Source organism: Symphalangus syndactylus, chromosome 7 (assembly GCF_028878055.3).
Source record: "Symphalangus syndactylus isolate Jambi chromosome 7, NHGRI_mSymSyn1-v2.1_pri, whole genome shotgun sequence".
NCBI lineage: Eukaryota > Metazoa > Chordata > Mammalia > Primates > Hylobatidae > Symphalangus > Symphalangus syndactylus.
This window is the reverse complement of record NC_072429.2, coordinates 52,373,214-52,394,712: the sequence shown is the minus strand read 5'-3', so window position 1 is coordinate 52,394,712 and position 21,499 is coordinate 52,373,214. Positions and strand designations below refer to the sequence as shown.

Sequence of the window (21,499 nt, the reverse complement as noted above, 5' to 3'; positions counted from 1 at the left end):
CTTTCCTACTAATGGTGGATTAGCAAGATCTGTTTTTAACTTATTGAAGCTAGCATATAATCATCAACTTTAATCAGTTAGCTGAAAATTCATATAAAAACAAATTTTCTTCTAACATAAAGCAATGTGATCTTTTGGGGTTAACTAATTTCCAGTATTTTTTAGCTTGTTGCCTAAGAATAAAAATACAAAGGAATCTTTCAAGATTTTATATTTGGGCACCAGAAAATAAAAGAAGCTTTCTGAGTTCTACCTTTCAGTGATTAACATGTATTTTCCCATTGATCTGATATATACAGGCATACCTTGGAGATGGGAGTTTCATTTCAGATCACCACAATAAAGTCATACTGAAATACAGTGAATCAATTTTTTTTTTTCTTTGAGACAGTCTCACTCTGTCACCCAGGCTGGAGTACAGTGATGCAGTCTTGGCTCATTGTAACCTCTGCCTTCTGGGTTCAGGTGATTCTCCTGCCTCAGCCTCCCAAGTAGCTAGATTACAGGTATGCACCATCACACCAGGCTAATTTTTTTATATTTTTAGTAGAGTCGGGGTTTCACCATGTTGGCACTTGATGCTTCTTCATCTTGCACTTTTATGTTATGGAGATGGTTTTTTTCCTTATGCCTCATTAACCAACTTCTGCTAGCTTCAACTTTTCTTTTGTAGGTTCCTTGCTTCTCTCAGCCTTCACAGAATTGAAGAGAATTATAACCTTGCTCTGGATTAGGCTTTGACTTAAGGGAATGTTGTGGCTGGTTTGATATTTATTTTCTCTATATCAGAAATAAGGCCTTCTTGCTTTCTTATCATTCATGTGTTCACTGTAGTAGCACTTTAAATTTCCTTCAAGAACTTTTCCTTTGCGTTCACAACTCGGCTAACTATTTGGGCCAGAGACCTAGTTTTCAGCCTGTCTGGACTTTGAACATGCCTTCTTCACTAAGCTTAATACTTTCTAACTTTCGATTTAAAGTGAGAGACATGCAATGCTTCTTTTCGCTTGAACACTTGGAGATCATTGTAGGGTTAAACTGGCCTAATTCCAGTGTTGTTTTGACTCAGAATAGGGAGGTCTGAGATTGCGGAATAGCTGGTGGGTAGAACAGTCAAAACACACATAACGGCCGGGCGCGGTGGCTCACGCTTGTAATCCCAGCACTTTGGGAGGCCGAGGCGGGCGGATCACGAGGTCAGGAGATCGAGACCACGGTGAAACCCCGTCTCTATTAAAAATACCAAAAATTAGCCGGGCATGGTGGCGGGCGCCTGTAGTCCCAGCTACTCGGAGAGGCTGAGGCAGGAGAATGGCGTGAACCCGGGAGGCGGAGCTTGCAGTAAGTCGAGATTGCGCCACTGCACTCCAGCCTGGGCGACAGAGCGAGACTCCGTCTCAAAAAATTAAAAAAAAAAAAAAAAGCACACACACACACATAACATATCGATTAAGTTTGCCATCTTACATGTGCTCAGTTCATGGCACCCCAAAACAAAGTAGTAACAAATAACATCAAAGATCACTGATCATAGATCACCATAATAGATATACTAAGAATGCATAAGGCAGGGCCTAGCCTGTAGGGCGGTGGGGGGCAAGGGGAGGGGGAGCATTAGGACAATGCATGTGTTGTCCTGATGCATGTAGGGCTTAAAACCTGGATGACGGGTTGATGGGTGCAGCAAACCACCATGGCACACGTATACCTATTTAACAAACCTGCACGTTCTGCACATGTATCCCAGAACTTAAAGTATAATTAAAAAAAAAAAAATAGGCCGGGCGCCGTGGCTCACGCCTGTAATCCCAGCACTTTGGGAGGCCGAGGCAGGCGGATCACAAGGTCAGGAGTTCGAGACCAGACTGGCCAATATGGTGAAACCCCATCTCTACTAAAAATACAAAAATTAGCTGGGCGTGGTGGCGGGTGCCTGTAGTCCCAGCTACTCGGGAGGCTGAGGCAGGAGAATCGCTTGAACCCAGGAGGCGGAGTTTGCAGTGAGCCGAGATTGTGCCACTGCACTCCAGCCTGGGCAACAGAGCAAGACTCCATCTCAAAAAAAAAAGTAGTAATGCATAAGTTTGAAATATTGTGTGAATCATCAAAACATGACACAGACATAAAGTGAGCACATGCTGTTGGAGAAATGGCACCATTACACTTGGCTTGACACAAGATTGCCACAAACCTTAAATTTGTAAAAAGAACAATATCTCCAAATTGCAGGAGAGTGAAATGCATGCCTGGCTACTTTTGTATCTTTAGTAGGGATGGGGTTTCACCATGTTGGCCAGGCTGGTCTCGAACACCTGACCTCAGGTGATCCACCCATGTTGGCCTCCCAAACTTCTGGGATTACAGGCGTGAGTCACTGCATCCGTCCTTTTAAATGAATTTGACACTGTACTTGAAAGCATTCCAAGAGTGAAAACTACCTTCATCCTTTATTTTATTTTATTTTTTAAAGAAGAAAAGGCTGGCACGGTGGTTCATGCCTGTAATCCCAGCACTTTGGGAGGCTAAGGTGGGAGGATCACTGGAGTTCAGGAGTTTGAAGCCAGCCTGGGCAATACAGTGAGACGCGATCTCTACAAAAATTACAAAAATTACAAAAATTAGCCGGGCATGGTGGTGTATGCCTGTAGTCCCAGCTACTTGGTAGGCTGAGGTGGGAGAATCACTTGACCCTGGGAGGCGGAGATTGCAGTCAACTGAGATCATGCCACTGCACTCCAGCGTAGACTATAAGAGTGAGACCTTGCTTCAAAAAATAAAAAATAAAAAGAAGAAATTGCAAGCTTTTAGGTCAGGTTTTGTTTTGTTTCATTTTTCCCATTAGAGCAGCCAGTGGTGATTGGCTCATTGTCTTTGACTCTGCACACTGATATTACTGTAATAGCCATCCCTGCTTGGCTTACTATGCCAGTGCTTACTGTGGCCAGTGCTTTTACATAAATTGCCTATGTTCAATAGAACAGTGCACTTTACAGATGAGAAACCTGAGGTTCAGAGTGTTTAACTGCCTTGACCAAAGTTACCTAAGTAGTAGAACTATAATGTGAACCCAATTCTGATTCCAAAATCCTTTCTCTTTTCAGTGTACTTTGCTACCCTTAGAAGGGAAAGATGACTGTTAATGTTTATTAAAAACATTATATATGGCCTGGTGCAGTGGCTCACACCTGTAATTCCAGCACTTTGGGAGGCTTAGGCGGGCGGATCACCTAAGGTTAGGAGTTCGAGACCAGCCTGACCAACATAGTGAAACCCTGTCTCTACTAAAAATATAAAAATTAATTGGGCATGGTAGCACATGCCCATAGTCCCAGCTACTCGGGAGGCTGAGGCAGGAGAATCCGGCTTGAACTCAGGAGGCAGAGGTTGCAGTGAGACGAGATCACGCCACTGCACTCCAGCCTGGGCGACAGAGCAAGACTCCGTCTCAAAAACAAAACAAAACAAAAACCATTATAAATACCTTAACTCATTTAATGCTCATAGGCTTGTGAAGTAGATAATATCTCCATTTTATAGGTGAGAAAACAGAAGCATAGAGAGGTGAATAATTTGGCTAGCTTTATACAGGCAGTAAATTGGTAGAGGCTAATTTTAAAGCCAGGCCTATATGCTACAATGGCCTGTTTTCTCTTTACTGTCTTTTATTTTCCCTCAACATTTGTTTGAATTTAAAACCACATGCTCACATATCTCCAAACTTTTTACGTCCCTAAGCAAAAATGTTTTTAAATTGCAGGAAGTAAGAATAGTGTGAAGCTAATGTGATTCTGATTAATTTCAGTATTTTATATTGGAAGAAAAGTTACTATAGCAAGTATCTATAATAATTTGTATTATTGTACTCTGGTTTTCTTTTGGTGCTTTGAAGGAGGAATGTAAGGAAGAAGAGAACTGAGGGAAGTGTTAATCTTTGGTTAAGGATTTAAAAATTGTTACAGAATTTCATCTTCCCATTTTCACTCCTTCCCCGTTCCCAACACACACTTTCAATTTTCCCTTAGCTCCCTGAGAATTAAGAATTTACATTTTGTTGGGTCCTAACTTTTTAAAGATCTGATTAACAGTATGGATGCTCTTCCCAGAAAAGTAACACATACACAATTTTGTGTGTAATTTTAGGGATACATGGACCTCTGCATTAATGCATTAATATCACATAGTTTGTCTTGAAAAACATATTTTATTTTTTTTGTTTGTTCTTTGAGACGAAATCTTGTTGTGTCCCAGGCTGGAGTGCAGTGGCGCGTTCTTGGCTCACTGTGGCCTCTGCCTCCCGGGTTCAAGTGATTCTCCTGCCTCAGACTCCTGAGTAGCTGGGATTACAGGTGCCTGCCATCACCCCTGGCTAATTTTTGTATTTTTAGTAAAGACAGGGTTTCACCATGTTGGCCAGGCTAGTCTCAAAGTCCTGACCTCAAGTGATCCACCTTCTTCGGCCTCCCAAAGTGCTGGGATTACAGGCGTGAGCCACCACACCCAGCCAGAAAAACATATTTTTCTTAGAGTTAAATTTATAGTTTTTCCTGCTACAAGTTGCCCTCAAATAATAATGTACATTAAACTAGTCTATAATAAATGAATTACCACATACAGCTTGAGTGCAGTCATCATGGATGAGACAGATGACAGCTTCAGATTCCAGCCTCACACGTCAACACTTTCTACAATAGCATTTCACAATGTTAAAAAAGAACAAACTACTTTCCTGTTGTCATCCTCCTCCTTGCTGTCATCACTTTCAAACACTGTTGCTAAATGTTATGGACTGTCATTACTAGACACAGACATGCATGTGCGCGCACACACACACACACACACACACAGATTCACTGTTAGATTATTTAAAAGCAGTTTTCATAGATAAAGCATGGTTTTTCTGTTTAGCTATTTCTCTCTCTTTTTTTTTTTTTTTTTTTTTTGAGACAGAGTCTCGCTCTGTCACCCAGGCTGGAGTGCAGTGGCGCGATCTTGCTCACTGCAACCTCTGCCTCCCAGTTCAAGCAATTCTGCCTCAAGCCTCCTGAGTAGCTGGGACTACAGGCGCGTGCCACCACGCCTGGCTAAGTTTTTATATTTTAGTAGAGACGGGGTTTCGCCACGTTGGCCAGGCTGGTCTCTAACTCCTGACCTCAGATGATCCACCCGCCTTGGCCTCCCAAAGTGCTGGGATTACAGGCATGAGCCACTGCGCCTGGACCTGTTTAGCTGCTTCTTTTTTTTTTTTTTTTTTTTTTTTTTTTTTTTTTGAGACAGAGTCTTGCTCTGTCCCAGGCTGGAGTGCAGTGGCACCATCTCGGCTCACCGCAACCTCTGCCTCCCAGGTTTAAGCTATTCTCCTGCCTTAGCCTCCTGAGTAGCTGGGATTACAGGCGCGTGCCACCACACCTGGCTAATTTTGTATTTTTAGTAGAGACAGAGTTTCACCATGTTACCCAGGCTGGTCTTGAACTCCTGAGCTGGTGACCCGCCCGCCTCGGCCTCCCAAAATGCTGGGATTACAGGCGTGAGCCACCACGCCCGGCCAGCTATTTCTTAATGGCATTGGATTGTCTTATTTTCTAAATGAAATTGGATTATCTTGCCAGGCATGGTGGCTCACGCCTGTAATCTCAGCGCTTTGGGAGGCTGAGGTGGGTGGATCATGAGGTCAGGAGATCGAGACCATCCTGGCCAACATGGTGAAACCCTATCTCTACTAAAAATAGAAAAATTAGCCGGGTGTGGTGGCACGTGCCTGTAGTCCCAACTACTGGGGAGGCTGAGGCAGGAGAATTGCTTGAACCCAGGAGGCAGAGGTTGCAGTGAGCTGAGATCATGCCACTGCACTCCAGCCTGGCAACAGAGGGAGACTCTGTCTCAAAAAAAAAAAAAAAAAAAAAAGAAATTGGATTATTTTATGACCATCTTCTTCTCCCTGCCTTCTCTCTTACATCTAAAGAAATATTAATGACAGTTTGTCTTTAGAGGAAGTCTTTCCTTCTCTAAACTAGCATATTGACAAGACACAGTTCAGCCACAAGTTACGGTAGGAGATGCACTTGGGTCATACAGCCTCCCAATGCACAGATGGTGACTTTTTAGTACCATCTGTTCACTGCTTCTGCACAGCCATTTACAATTTCTCCTCCTCTATGAGGGCTGAATAGAAAAAAATAGAAAAGTAGTCAGACCTAGTTTTAGAGTTCCTGGAAATTAGCTATTCTTTCCCCTCACTTTTTCCTACCATCCAATAAAGGTTATGGCTCTTCATTCTAAATATTTCAGTCATTAGTTTACACAGACCCCTATTTGATATTTATTGGTGCTAAGTACTATGTAATTGACAAATAGCAGAAGAACACATTATGTTAGTCTACTGTGTATGCTTGAAAAAATAATCACATAAAGCAATCTGTTCTTTTCCTTCCTTTAACTTTGTAGAAGATACCTAAATAATCGACTTATTCCTTATAATTAAAAGCTGAATCGGCTGGGCATTGTGGCTCATGCCTGTAATCCCAGCACTTTGGGAGGCTGAGATGATTAGATCACCTGAGGTCAGGAGTTCGAAACCAGCCTGGCCAACATCGTGAAACCCCGTCTCTACTAAAAATACAAAAATTAGCTGGGCATGGTGGCAACTGCCTAAAATTCTAGCTAGACAGAATTGCTCTAACCCAGGAGGTGGAAGTTTCAGTGAGCCGAGATCGCACCACTGCACTCCAGCCTGGGTGATAGAGCGAGACTCCGTCTAAAAAAAAAAAAAAAAAAGCTGAATCATTGGCCACTTCTCTTGCTGAAGGCACCTAGTATTTTTCTGATATTAAACAGATGGAAACAAAATAGTTGACATTTCGCCCTGCAACATGCATAGTGAAGAATGCTAAAAGCTGGCAGAAACATTAGTTCCTGACCTTGGCAAATCCTTTCTAAATTTTTCTTTGTGAGCTTTTTATCCTCTTCATCTCCAGGCAAGACCTTTGCTTGATGGAGGGGAGAAAGATTCACTTTAGACCGTCTAATTGTCACATTGTGATGCACAAATAGCATTCCACTTGTACTATGTCACAGGAGAATTTTGACTTGTGACTAAATAGAATGACTGGTATAATTACTTTTGCCCTATGGATTTATTTGTAGAAGAACAGGATCTATTAGAATGTGTAAGATAGGGCCATGTGCGGTGGTGCATGCCTGTAATCCTAGCACTTTGGGAGGCTGAGGCAGGTGGATCACTTGAGGTCAAGAGTTCGGGACCAGCGTGGCCAGCATGGTGAAACCCCATCTCTACTAAAAATACAAAAAAATTAGCCGGGCGTGGTGTCATTCACTTGTAATCCCAGCTACTGTAAAGTCAGCTACTCAAGAGGCTGAGGCAGGAGAATCGCTTGAACCTGCGGGGGGCGGGGGGGGCGGAGGTTGCAGGGAGCGAAGATTGCTCCACTTCACTCCAGCCTGGGCAAAAGAGTGAAACTCCATCTCAAAAATAAATAATAATAATAATAAGGTAAAGAGTTTGCTTAAATACTGTCTTAGAATTATTTGCCCGTGTTTGTTCTTTTTTTGGTGGGTAGTCTGATGTTGACATTGTAGAACTGCGAGGCTTCCCATTTTTCTCTAGTCAGATGTTTTCCTTTCCCTTAGTCCTCACATGTTATTAAGACTACTTGTGTCATAATCCTGTATGATTACTGATGTGAATGATGTTTTCTTCTAAGCTTCAGAGTAACTTTGCTTCTTAAAATTCTTTGTATACTATTCATATTTTAATATTGTTATCTTCTTTTCTACTTACCAGTTTTCTAATCTTTGCCATCCGTTTTATTTACATTTCTGAAGCAAAAGCTATCATTTTTGTTGGTTATTGGAGTCAGTATAGGTTATAAGTACTTTTTGGAACTCTTCTAGGTAAGATTCAGTGAAACCTTGGAAAATATGTGATAAAAATTATATGAAAGCTATGGCAGGTGCCAAGGGTATTATATATCCTTCTATGATTTCCACTTTGTTGGTTTTTTTCTCAGGGGGTGGGGGCCGGGGGGGACATGGTCTCACTCTGTTGCTTAGGCTGGAGTGCAGTGGTGCAATCCTAACTCACTGCAGCCTGGAACTCCTGGGCTCAAGGGACCTTCCTGCTTTAGACTCTCCTGTAGCTAGGACGACAGCATGCATCACCACGCCTGGCTAATTTTCTAATTTTTTGTAGAGATGGGGGTCTCACAAAAAGACCCCAGGCTGGTCTCAAACTTCTGGCCTCAAATGATCCTCCTACCTCAGCCTCCCCAAAGCACTGAGATTACAGATGTGAGCTACTGTGCCCAGCCCTGAACCCCACACTGACTCATACTGTTATCCTTGAATTAGACTTGATTGCTAAAATTTAAGAAATCAGATAGTTTCTGTGCTCGTTTTATAAGTTGTATATGCTTTTATCTAAGGGTCTAGTTTGAGTTAGGTTTTGGAGCCTCCACTGTTTACAGTGAACAGTTGTTTGGTTATGCTGTTTATATTGGGGTAATTTCATTCTTTAAAGTAGAATGATCACGGATTGATCTTAAAAAAGGGGTAGTATCCATTTCTCCAGAATTCATACTCAGCTGATTTGGTTCTGTTTAGTCTTTAGGATATAATTGTTTTTTGAGTTTTTTGTTTTGTTTTATTTTTGAGACGAGGTCTCGCTTTGTCACCCAGGCTGGAGTGCAGTGGTGTGATCTTGGCTCACTGCAACCTCCGCCTCCTGGGTTCAAGCAGTTCTCATGCCTCAGCCTCCCAAGTAGCTGGGATTACAGGTGTGTACCACCATGCCTGGTTAATTTTTGTATTTTTAGTAGAGATGGGGTTTCGCCATGTTGGCCAGGCTGGTCTTGAACTCCTGGCCTCAGGTGATCTGCCCATTTCAGTGTCCCAAAGTGCTGGGATTACTGGTGGGAGCCACTGCACCCAGCCTTATATAATTAAATGTTAAAGTTTGATGAATTAAGTATAATAGTCATATAATTCTTACTCTTTTCTTTTAAAATTGCTTTTAGTAGCCTGCTACCTTTCTTTACTTATTCTGTCCAGGCTTTCAAGTGTAGCACTCAAAACAGATGGATAGTTTTTCCTTTAAAGAGAGATCATATACTTGGGGAGAAGTTTCAAGGTACAATTTGTAATGATTTACCTAACATTCAACACGTGTGCTTTTTTTTTTTTTTTTTTTGCTTTGAGGGTTCGTTTTTGTCTTTAAGCATAGCATAATGTCCTGTTTTATTACGATTTCATCTGAGAAATTCTGCTGAGATGAAATTTCTTACCTTTCCTTTGGGGAGTAGGCCTCCCAAGAGCAATATGCCTGGATTTCAGCCTTTGCTTATCCTTGGCCAAGCATTCTTGTGCAGCAAACAACATGGAGCACCCTGCATGGTACACATTCAGATTCTGAACTTTGTACTAATTTGGGATTGTTTTGAAAAGTGTATTACAACAAAAGTAACATATATTTAAGAAAAATTATGTATATCAAAATTCTAAAACTAAAAATATAGCAGAAGAGATAAAATAGTGTTTCTGTTGCAGAATAGTATGAAAACCTGATGAAAATAAAATTTTTACTATAAGTATAGTATTTAAAAATTACTGGCTAGTTTATATTTTTATATAATACCTTACATTAAACTTTTTTGAATTAATAATATCTATCTATCTATCTATCTATAGATCTATACATTATTTTTGGATTGAGAAACATTAGCTTATTTGCCGTAACATTTAGAGCATTCTGATCCTATAATTAATGTGTTAGTATGTCATACAAATAATTGTCTAATGCTTTGTCTTAACAGTTCTGTACATCTTGTAATTAAGCTTTCGGTTTTTCCAACTTCCTCAGGTACTTTGGTCTAGGAAGCCATATGGTTCATCTCGAAGTATCGTAAGGAAAATTGGTACTAATTTGTCTCTGATTCAGTGTCCGAGAGTTCAATTTCAGGTACTATATTTTATATATTTTAAGTATTTTATTAATATGTACATTAGAAATAAAAATAGGCAAGATGGTTTTAAAAGTATTTTATTTTTGAGACTTTTCACCAATTGATGCCACTGTCAATACAATAAAAGAGGATTAAAAACCACAGTAAAGCCTTTCTAATTTTAGTTTCTCTGTGAAGTGATTGAGATTTTTAAGATATTTATCCTTCTTAAGGATGCATATGTGAAGATTTAGGAGCATATAATAAGCTAAGCAGTTGTTAATTCCTAGGTGACCTCAAACATAGGCTTTATATTATTTCAGGTGCTTCATGTACCACCATTATTTTTCTTCTGTAATTATACCTCCCTCTTTGGATAGCCACTCTGTTCCCCTGCTTTATTTTTAGATCTCTGTGGATGCCATGTAAGTTGCTTTCCCTGTCATTGGTTTCACGCTCAGCATTACTTATAGGATCCATTGCCTTGGCAATGACAGCGTCAAGACAAAAAGGTAATTGTGGTTTTCTCAGTGAGGTGATAGTCAAACCGTGAATCAGGAGAACATTTGAAAGTCTTAGTCTTAGAACTTTTGAAGGTCTTAGTACAGTATTCTCTTTTAGCACCAAATCTGGAGCAACTCTACTCTTTGCTTGGAGATATTGCTATTTTCCTTGATTTGTGCTTTTGTTTGTTTGTTTCTTTTTGTTTTGTTTTTTTTTTTGAGATGGAATCTCGCCTGTTGCCAGGCTGGAGTGCAGTGGCAGGATCTCAGCTCACTGCAATCTCTGCCTCCTAGGTTCAAGCACTTCTCCTGCCTCAGCCTTCTGAGTAGCTGGGACTACAGGCGCACACCACCATGCGCAGCTAATTTTTGTGTTTTAGTAGAGATGGGGTTTCACCATGTTGGCCAGGATGGTCTTGATCTCTTGACCTCGTGATCTGCCCGTCTTGGCCTTCCAAAGTGCTGGGATTACAGGTGTGAGCCACTGTGCCTGGCCTTGTTTCTTATTGTTATTATAGTATTAGACATTTATCAGATAACTTTGTTCTTTTTTTTAGTAATTCTTTACAACCGTAATGTAACAACATTTCAGTTCAACATTGAATAATATAAAATTCAACAGATATCTCTGCCACTTTTAAATAATAGATTAACGTGGTGATGTGGCAGATGTATTTAACTCATCATTCAGAAATTCAGAAGTGCCCACATGTACCCGTTTGATAACATGTCATGTTCTTAAATCACTCCTCCTGGTAAATGGAGGTGAAATCTGTTTCTTTTTCTTTTTTTGTTTTGGAGACAGAGTCTTGCCCCGTTGCCCAGGCTGGAGTGCAGTGGCGCAATCTCGGTTCACTGCAACCTCCACCTCCCAGGTTCAAGTGATTCTCCTGCCTCAGTCTCCTGGAAAATTGGTTTCTAAATAAGTGGTAGAAATTAGCATTTATTCAGGTTGACGTGTGTGGTAGAAATTAGCATTTATTCAGGTTGACTGACAAGGTTGTTCATTGCTGTGTTTATAATCCTGCTCACAGATTGACTGGCTAAACCTTTGTGCGTCAGTCTAGAAATGGACAGACTGGAGCTGGGCGTGGTGGCTCAGTCCTGTAATCCCAGCACTTTAGGAGGCTGAGGCAGTCAGGAGTTCAAGACCAGCCTGATCAACATGGTAAAACCCCGTCTCTACTAAAAATACAAAAATTAGCCAGGTGTTGTGACACACACTTGAAATCCCAGCTACCCAGGAGGCTGAGGCAGGAGAATCACTTGAACCTGGGAGGCGGAGGTTGCAGTGAGCTGAGATCACGCCACTGCACTCCAGCCTGGGTGACAGAGCGAGACTCTGTCTCAAAACAAAAAAAAAGAAATTGACAGATTGGAGCTTTCCAAGAAGTAATTTTTTATTACAGTATAGGCTTTTTTTTTTTTTTTTTTAAACTCATGAAGTCAAACATGCAAAGCCTTATTTATTTATTTATTTTTTTTGAGACAGAGTCTCGCTCTTGTCATCCAGGCTGGAGTGCAGTGGTGTGATCTTGGCTCACTGCAATCTCTGCCTTCTGGGTTCAAGCCATTCTCCTGCCTCAGCCTCCTGAGTAGCTGGGATTACAGGCATCTGCCACCACGCCTGGCTAATTTTTGTACTTTTAGGAGAGATGGGTTTCACCATGTTGGCCAGGCTGGTCTCAAACTCCTGACCTCAGGTGATCTGCACATCTCTGCCTCCCTAAGTGCTGAGATTACAGGCGTGAGCCACCGCACCCGGCTGCCTTTTTTTCTTTTTGATAATCAAAATGAAGAAATCTGCAGTAGTAAGTCTCTCAAGTACTTTCCAAGAATTCAGTTCATTTAGACATGAACTGCTGCTTATTTGCCAGTTTCCTTCAAATAGCTATTATGTTAACTAAGGTTTGTGCATCACTGGCACAAGCTCAACCCTGTCAGCCTTGAAACCGTTTCACCTTTGAAATCTTAGACCTCAATATATTCCTTCTAGATCACAGCATCTCCTCCCTGTACTAGCTAACCCATGTATCTTTGGTCAAGTGAGACTCTTATATAAATGATAGGCAGTACAGGCATATTCCTTTGTGTTTTGAACATTAGATGAGATTATCCATGTGAAGTCCTGAGCATAATTACTCATACATAGTGAATGCACAGTAAAAAGTACTGCTGCTAGTAGTGGTTTTGCTATTATCATTATTGCCACTTCATAGTTACAGAACTAATTATCTTATTTGGTTTTCTAATTTAATTCCTTTGGGAGGAGGGCGAGGGATAAAAGGCGACATATATGGTGTAGGGTATACTGCTTGCGTGATGGGTGCACCCGGGTCTCACACATCACCACTAAAGAACTTACATAACCAAATGCCACCTGTACCCCAATAACTTATGGAAAAGTAAAATAATAGTAATAAATAATTTAACTCCTTTGTTTTACAGATTGGATTTCTGTATATTTTATAGAGTCGCAAATCAGAACACATACCAACACATTTAGTTACACCTTCATCCAATTAATGGGCACAATGACTATTGTGCTGGCAATAAAATGAGGTGATACATGTAGAAAGCCCTATAAAAGACACCCAATACATGTTTCTTTGCTGTGTTATTGAAGACCTTCCTATAACCTCATAGGTTTTATTACTTCTCTTGTACTTCAGTTAGCTCTAGGAATGAATTGGCTACTTTATACTCAAAACAGGATCTCTAGACCCTTCACATTTACTTTGGTTGAAGAAAGCTAACTTCCCCTGGCCCTTTTCTACCTTTCACATATGTGCATTTCAGCACACCTACACACTTGTGGCCATAAGCATTTTGTGTATTTGGATATCGTTTTCCTTGTGGAGGTACGAACTAGATTAAGACACACTAGGAGAACAGGCCCTTTGTTGTCTCCTAGTTTCTAGATTCATGACATTAAAAGAAAATTCAGTTCATGGAGGGGCTTGTAAAAGCAGTAAACTCTGGGGGATAAGGAGGAGTGCGATGCAGAGGTTTTAATCTGCAGTGTTGTTTTTTTTTTTTTTTGAGACAGAGTCTTGCTCTGACACCCAGGCTGGAGTGCAGTGGCTCAATCTTAGCTCACTGCAACCTCTGTCTCCCGGGTTCAAGTGATTGTCTCAGCCTCCTGAGTAGCTGGGATTGCAGGCACGCACCACCACACCTAGCTAATTTATTTATTTTTTATTTATTTTTTTGAGCTGGAGTTTCGATCTTGTTGCCCAGTTTGGAGTGCAATGGCGTGATCTCAGCTCACGGCAACCTCCACCTCCCGGGTTCAAGCGATTCTCCTGCCTTAGCCTCCCAAGTAGCTGGGATTACAGGCATGCGCCACCACACCTGGCTAATTTTGTATGTTTAGTAGAGATGGGGTTTCAACATGTTCTCTAGGCTGGTCTGGCTGGTATTACAGGCATGAGCCACCGTGCCCTGCCTGTAGTGGTTCTTAACACTGGATGCGTATAAATCATCAGGAGCGTTTAAAAAAAAAAACCATGCTCAGGCCTCATCCTCCAGTGTGGCTCTATATGCTTCCCTACCTCTGTACTAAAATTCTTAGGGAGCTTTTAAAGAAATACAGGTCCTGTTTAATAGCTTACTAAATCTGAATTTCAGGCATTTGTTTTTTAAAACCTTTTCAGGATCCTATGCAGCTAAAGTTGAGGACCTTAGACATAGTTTTGTTCTAGTATTTTGCTACAGAAAGTTTGTGTTTACCAACACATTTAAACAGTGACATATTATCTTTTGGCAATTGTAAGTATTCACTAAAGCACTTTTGGGGTACATTTTAATGTATTTTAAGTTGTATGAGTTAAAGAGAAGCATAGAATGTAAGTGTAGTATATTGGGGTATTACTACATTTAAAAAAAACCTTAAGGCAAAATACCCCCAAAAATGTGATCCTCGGTACTACCAAGTGAGGCACTTCAGAATAACCTGGGTTGGGGACTTGGCTGTGTGGTTATAGTAGTTTGAATACCAACTCTCTTGGGTAATTTCACATTTTTCTCTCTGGTAAACCTAACCCAAGCTATTTTCTTGGATTGCAAGGAGTGGTTTTTGGAATTGGTGGTGGAAAAGGACTGTTCATTAACCAAAAAAGTAATGAATGAGATTCCTACTAAAGCTCACACATGGTGATTAAATCTGGAAGTAAAATGGCCATTTGTTATGGCACATCTTTATATAGCAACTAAACTTGAAATTCATACTTTATGCTAGGTGTTGGTATTGAGTGGTGAATGAAACAGCATGTATGTCTGCCCTTATTGGTTATATGATTCAGTGGGAGAGATATTTAAAAAAATGCTAATAAAGGTATAATTATCATTTGTAATAAATGCCATATAGTATGAAGTAGTATAGCATGGGGGAGAAGATCAGGAGTTCTCAGGGAAGGCTTCTCTAAAGGAATTACAATTAAGGATTACAAAGAGCCTGCTCTGCAGGGTTGAGGACACAAGTAGAGGTTGAGGGAGTCATTGTGTGCAGACAGAATAGCATGTGTAGAGATCCTAAGGCCAGATAGAAGTTGTTTGAGGAGCCAAGAGAAGGTTCCAGTCAGTCAGGAACTATTAAAGTGGGAGACTTAGTCGTATGGTATACTGATCTTTGAACATCTGAGCTGTCTGAAGATGCATACCTGGATTAATATATAAAATAACTGTTAAATTTAACCCTGTGTTTCAATAACTACTAGATAATTTGGAATATGCTAGCATGTGATGTCATACTGTATATGATGTTCATTTTTTATTTTTAGCTATAATTTTACAGTCATTTGGCCCTTAAAGATTACTGAATCCAGCAACAAATAGTACGTTTTATAAATTTTGGCATCGTGGAGCCCAGCACGGTGGCTCACACCTGTAATCCCAGCACTTTGGGAGGCCGAGGTGGGCAGATCACCTGAGGTTAGGAGTTCAAGACCAGTCTGGCCAATGTGGTGAAACCCCGTCTCTACTAAAAATACAAAAATTAGTCGGGCATGATAGCAAGTGCCTATAATCCCAGCTACTCAGGAAGCTGAGGCAGGAGAATCACTTGAACCTGGGAGGCAGAGGTTGCAGTGAGCCGAGATCATGCTACCGCACTCTAGCCTGGGTGAAAGAGCGAGACTCCGTCTCAAAAAAAAAAAAAGGCATTTTGAAATAGTAGTTTTGAGACTAACTGAGTATGGCTGGGCACAGTGGCTCATACCTATAATCTCAGCACTTTGGGAGGCCGAGGCGGGCGGATCACCTGAGGTCAGGAATTTGAGACCAGCTTGGCCACCGTGGTGAAACCTCGTCTCTACTAAAAATACAAAAATTAGCTGGGCGTGGTGGCAAGTTCCTGTCATCCCAGCTACTTAGGAGGCTGAGGCAGGGAGAATTGCTTGAACCCGGGAACTGGAGGTTGTAGTGAGCCAAGATCACACCACTGCACTCCAGCCTGGGTGACAGAGCAAGACTCCATCTCAAAAAAAAAAAAAAGAAAAGTAACCAACAAATGTTTGTGGCCATTTTATTCATCTCAGGCAGTTGATCTCTTAAAAACTTGTGTTTCCACAAGGATACTGCTGCTTACCCTTAAAGATTATTTTCAGAAATACACACATTTTCCTCCCCCTGGTGGCTTTGTTTTCTTGCCTTCTACTGTTCTAAGTGTGTTATAGATGGAAACTTTTAATAAATGTTCACTTAAAATAGTGACCATGCAAGAGATACATTTACAACATGGTGACTATAGTTAACAGCAATGTATTGTATATTGAAAATCACTGAGAAAGTAGATTTTAAGTGTTTTCACCAGAAAACATTAAATTGGAGGTAATCCAATTCAGTTGAACCACTGCACATATTTCAAACATAATAAATATATACAACTTTGTAATTTTAAAGAATACTTTTTTTTTTTTTTGAGATGGAGTGTCACTTGTCACCCAGGCTGGAGTGCAGTGGCGCAATCTCGGCTCACTGAAAGCTCTGCCTCCCAGGTTCACGCCATTCTCCTGCCTCAGCCTCCCAAGTAGCTGGGACTACAGGCACCCACCACCATGCCCAGCTAATTTTTTGTATTTTTAGTAGAGACGAGATTTCACCGTGTTAGCCAGGATGGTCTCGATCTCCTGACTTTGTGATCCGCCCGCCTCAGCCTCCCAAAGTGCTGGGATTACAGGCATGAGCCACCACGCCCAGCCAGAATACATTTTTAAAAAGTAATCACATTCAGAAATAGTAGTGACTGAGCCTGGGCTAGAATATTGAATTTAGTGTTCTGTCTTTCAGACTATTGTTCTTTACACAGGTATATCACCTGGCAAGTTGATGGTGTCACTGTATGTCACTATACTGTATTAAAATACAGAAGTTCGGCTAGGCGAGGTGGCCCACACCTATAATCCCAGCACTTTGGGAGGCCAAGGCAGGTGAATCACCTGAGGTTGGGAGTTCAAGACCAACATGGCCAACATGGTGAAACTCTGTCTCTATTAAAAATACAAAAATTACCTGGGCATGATGGCACGTGCCTGTAATCCCAGCTACTTGGGAGGCTGAGTCAGGAGAATCGCTTGAACCTGGGAGACAGAGGTTGCAGTGAGCCGATATTGTGCCATTGCACTCCAGCCTGGGCGACAGGGCAAGACTCCGTCTCAAAAAAAAAAAAAAAAAAAAAAAAAAAAAAAAAGGCCGGGCATGGTGGCTCACACCTATAATCCAGCACTTTGGAAGGCTGAGGCAGGTGGATTACTTGAGGTCAGGAGTTTGAGACCAGCTGCCCAACATGGTGAAACCTCAACTCTATTAAAAATACAAAAATTAGCTGGGTGTGGTGGCAGGTACCTATAATCCCAGCTACTTGGGAGGCTGATGCAGGAGAATTGCTTGAACCCAGGAGGGTGAGGTTGCAGTGAGCCGAGATCACACCACTGCACTCCAGCCTGGGTGACAGAGTGAGATTTCATCTTAAACAAGCAAACAAAAAAACCCCCAGAAATTCTGGTTTTAGTTTTTCTTTTCTTTTTTTTGAGACTCAGCCTGTCGCCCAGGCTGGAGTGCAGTGGTGCAATCTCGGCTCACTGCAAGCTCTGCCTCCCGGGTTCACGCCGTTCTCCTGCCTCAGCCTCCCGAGTAGCTGGGACTACAGGCGCCTGCCACCACGCCCAGCTAATTTTTTGTATTTTTAGTAGAGACGGGGTTTCACTGTGTTAGCCAGGATGGTCTCGATCTCCTGACCTCGTGATCCACCTGCCTCGGGCTCCCAAAGTGCTGGGATTACAGGCGTGAGCCACTGCACCCGGCCTGCTTTTAGTTTTTCTTAGCATGGAAGCAACTGGTAGAAAAAAGAGAAATAATTGAATCTACATAGGTAAAAAGCTAGAGATTATCATTTTACTATGTTGCTATTAAGAATATGTATATGTGGGCTGGGTGTGGTGGCTCACACCTGTAATCCCAGCACTTTGGGAGGCTGAGGCGGGTGGATCACTTGAGGTCAGAAGTTCAAGACCACCCTGGTCAACATGGTGAAACCCCGTCTCTACTAAAAACACAAAAATTAGCCAGGCATGGTGGTGGGTGCCTGTAATCCCAGCTACTCAGGAGGCTGAGGCAGGAGAATTGCTTGAACCTGGGAGGTGGAGGTTACAGTGAACTGAGATTGCACCACTGCACTCCGGCCTGGGCAACAGAACAAGACTTGGTCTCAGAAACAAACAAACAAACAGACAATCTGTGTATGTTATGCATTTGACTATAAACAAATGGTAGTAAACTAGAATGAGTGTATTTACTATTATGCCCTTTGCAGAGAATCCTAGTTCCCAGTACTGTTGTGTTTATTTTATGAAGTCAAAAGAGGACACAGTTAGTACTTCTAACGTTTTTATTCTAAGCTTTTCTACTATTGTACAACATTTGTATTTTACTAATATGCACTTTATTAAATGAACTGGTTTTTTTGGTATATTACATTATCAGAATATTTTAAATTAAAGTTGCTTCAGTAAGATTTCTAAAATAAAACTGAATTTTGGGTAATTTAGTGTTATTATTGAATTTTTGCTCTGAATGAAATGTGATTTTGAAAAAAAATTTCTATCTCTTCACTTTTTTTTTCTTTTTCCACTAACAATAGCTGTAGTAGGACAGGACCTTGCTGGGAACCTTCAGTAAGTTGTCCTTTTCTTTCTCAGACTTCCCATCAGTCACCTATGCATGTCGTGATGTCTAAATCGTATTTCCAAGAATTTCTTACTGTCAGTCCTTGCCAGGGCCGACTTCACCTTGACTTGTACTTTACTAAGTGCATTGTCCTGGAAATTGTCCTTTGCGTCCCATGCCTTTGTCACTCAATGAATGCTTCCCTCACCAACACCTGAAACGGCCTTTTATAAAGAAGATTTTTTTCTGGTTTTATTTTGTCTTTTGAATGAGTTTGACTTAAATGCCAAAACTATTTTGTTTGGTGGGACAGGATGTCAAGTAGAAATGACATACATCTTACTAGTTTTGGAATTGGTTCTTGAGAGCATCATTAACATTTTCATCTTATTGAGCACGTATTATGGACATGATATCATTTGCATAATTAAGGCCTAAGTAAGATCCAAATTAAGTCCGTGGAATAGTTTGTTATATCTTGTTGTTTTGTTCTTTTAAAGTTTGTGCAAAAGCTGGCATTTTATGTTTAACATACTAATTTTATGGAGGCATTATTGAATTTTATAGATGTAAAATTGAGAAATGTGTTTAATCCTTAATTACTATTTATGATATCCTGAAAATGAGTTAACTTATATTTCTTTGAATATGTATTCTTAGAAAAGTAGTACTGGCTGGGCGTGGTGGTGCATGCCTGTAATCCCAGCACTTTGGGAGGCTGAGGTGGGTGGATCCCCCGAGCCCAGGAATTTGAGACCAGCCTGGGCAACATGGCGATACCCCCCATCTCTACCAAAAATACAAAAAATGAGCCAGGTGTGGTGGTGTGTGCCAGTAATTCTGGAGGCTGACGGTGAATCTCTTGAACTTGGGAGGCAGGAGGTTGCAGTGAGCCGAGATGGTACCACTGCACTCCAACCTGAGTGACAAGAGTAAGACCTGGTCTCAACAACAACAAAAAAGAAAAGTAGTACTTTGTTTTTTGTTGTTTTTCTTTTTTTCTTCCCTCCTCCCCACACTTTGTTTCCTTTTATAGATGTTTTAGAAGAAAACAGCTATTTTTGTAACTTCTGTAGGAAAGTAAGAAGTCTTTGTCTTAAACATACCGAACTTTCTAGCAACTAGTCATTATATTGGAACAGAATTTTTATTTCTAAACAAAGGGTCATGATCACATTGATCATCTCATGAAATAGCACCTTAGGAAGGCACCATTCAGATTTTAGTCTTAGGATTTGTCTAACACTTGTACAAAACAGCCCATTAAATACCATCTCTGCTAGGAGCCTCACAGGGCTTGGGGAACCTTCCTGCTGAAGGATAGCCATATAACCCACTTAGAATCTCCTTATTACAGTGTTATGGGAATATCAGGATACCATTCTGTTTTCAATAATGGGTAGGAACAGAACATTACCTGATTTCTCAACTCTTGAGATCAAATATGATACCCAGTTGTGTTATTTAAGTTGTATGAGATACCCATTTGCTGAATATCTGTTTGGATAAGTTTCTGAACTACACAGGGAGAAGTACAAAAATCTTCCCTTTGATCTTATACCTTGAGAATTTACTTACTGAAGTTTATGCTTTTTTCCTCATCTGACTACAAATTACTTCCACTACATGCAAATTAGTATTTTGAAAGCCTTTTTATCATAATTTCATTATTAGGTTTATTTGTTTTTGTTTTTCTGGAAGGCAAGATTTTAAAGTTTCTATTTTTTGAGACAGAGTCTCACTCTGTTGCCCAGGCTGGAGTGTGGTGGTACGATCACGGTTCACTGCAGCCTCTGCCTCCTGGGTTCAAATGATTCTCCCACCTCAGCCTCCCGAGTAGCTGTGACTACAGGCGCATGCCACCATGCCTATCTAATTATTTTGTATTTTTAGTAGAGACAGGTGTTTCGCCATGTTGCCCAGGCTGATCTCAAGCTCCTGGGGCCTCAAGCCATCTGCCATCTTGTCCTCCCAAAGTGTCGGGATTACAGGCATGAGCCACCGCACCTGGCTGAATGTAAGGTGCTTTAGATACTCGATGTTCTTAGTACTTTATTGTTAACATGTTTTTGGATTTTGGTTTTTTTTTTTGTGACCAAGTCTTGCTCTATTGCCCAGGCTTGACTGCAGTGGCACGACCTCAGCTCACTGCAGCAACCTCCACCTCCCAGGTTGAAGTGATTCTCGTGCCTCAGCCTCCCTAGTGGCTCAGGTTACAGGCGCTTGCCACCATGCCCGGCCCTTAAAATGTTATTTTTAATGCTACTTTATTAAGTTGATTAGATAATTATATCAGAAGAGTACACATACCAACAGCTGATATGTTTAAAGTTTTATTCATAATATTACTTTAAAGATATTTTAAACTTTCAACAATGTTAGTATTATGTGTCGCATGATACATTTTGTGTTTAAGGAAGAGGCATTATTTAAGTATATCTTCCAAAAGTTTGACTTGGCAATGATGGCATTGAGGAGGTTTGAACAATGCATGAGTCCCAAGGGTAACATTTTTGATAAACATATTAATGACTAAATCTCTTTGGCCTTTTCATTTTTTCCCTAATTAAAAAGTGTGGATTGATTGTTTTTCTTTTTTATTTAAACCTCACTCACACTTTTAGGAAGTATTAATCTGATAACTTTATTTAAAAATTATTATTCGTTGACTTTTTGACTCAGGCATTATTATAGGTATAACAAAATCTAAATTTAACTCAGTTATCTTTCTTGCTTTTCAAGATAAATTTCAAGATATCCTGCTTGTCTTTTCTTTTTTTTTTCTTTTTCTTTTTGAAACCGTCTCACCCTGTCACCCAGGCTGGAGTCAGTGGTGCAATCTCGGCTCACTACAACTGCCGCCTCCCGGGTTCAAGTAAT

At 40.9% G+C, this 21,499-nt stretch overlaps 1 protein-coding gene across 10 annotated transcripts in view; it reads left to right on the top strand.

Annotated features, from left to right (window-relative positions):
- MTFR1 (mitochondrial fission regulator 1) overlaps positions 1-21,499 on the top strand; it is a 141,744-nt gene that overhangs the window by 27,364 nt on the left and 92,881 nt on the right. For 9 of the 10 annotated variants that reach the window (XM_063643265.1, XM_055286215.2, XM_055286213.2 and 6 more), the window contains one exon: positions 9,872-9,970. The exons of the other annotated variant lie outside the window; for it this stretch is intronic. In XM_063643265.1, coding sequence (XP_063499335.1) covers positions 9,872-9,970 — 99 coding nt within the window. The remainder of the gene's footprint in view (positions 1-9,871; positions 9,971-21,499) is intronic. 10 annotated transcript variants of the gene reach the window in all.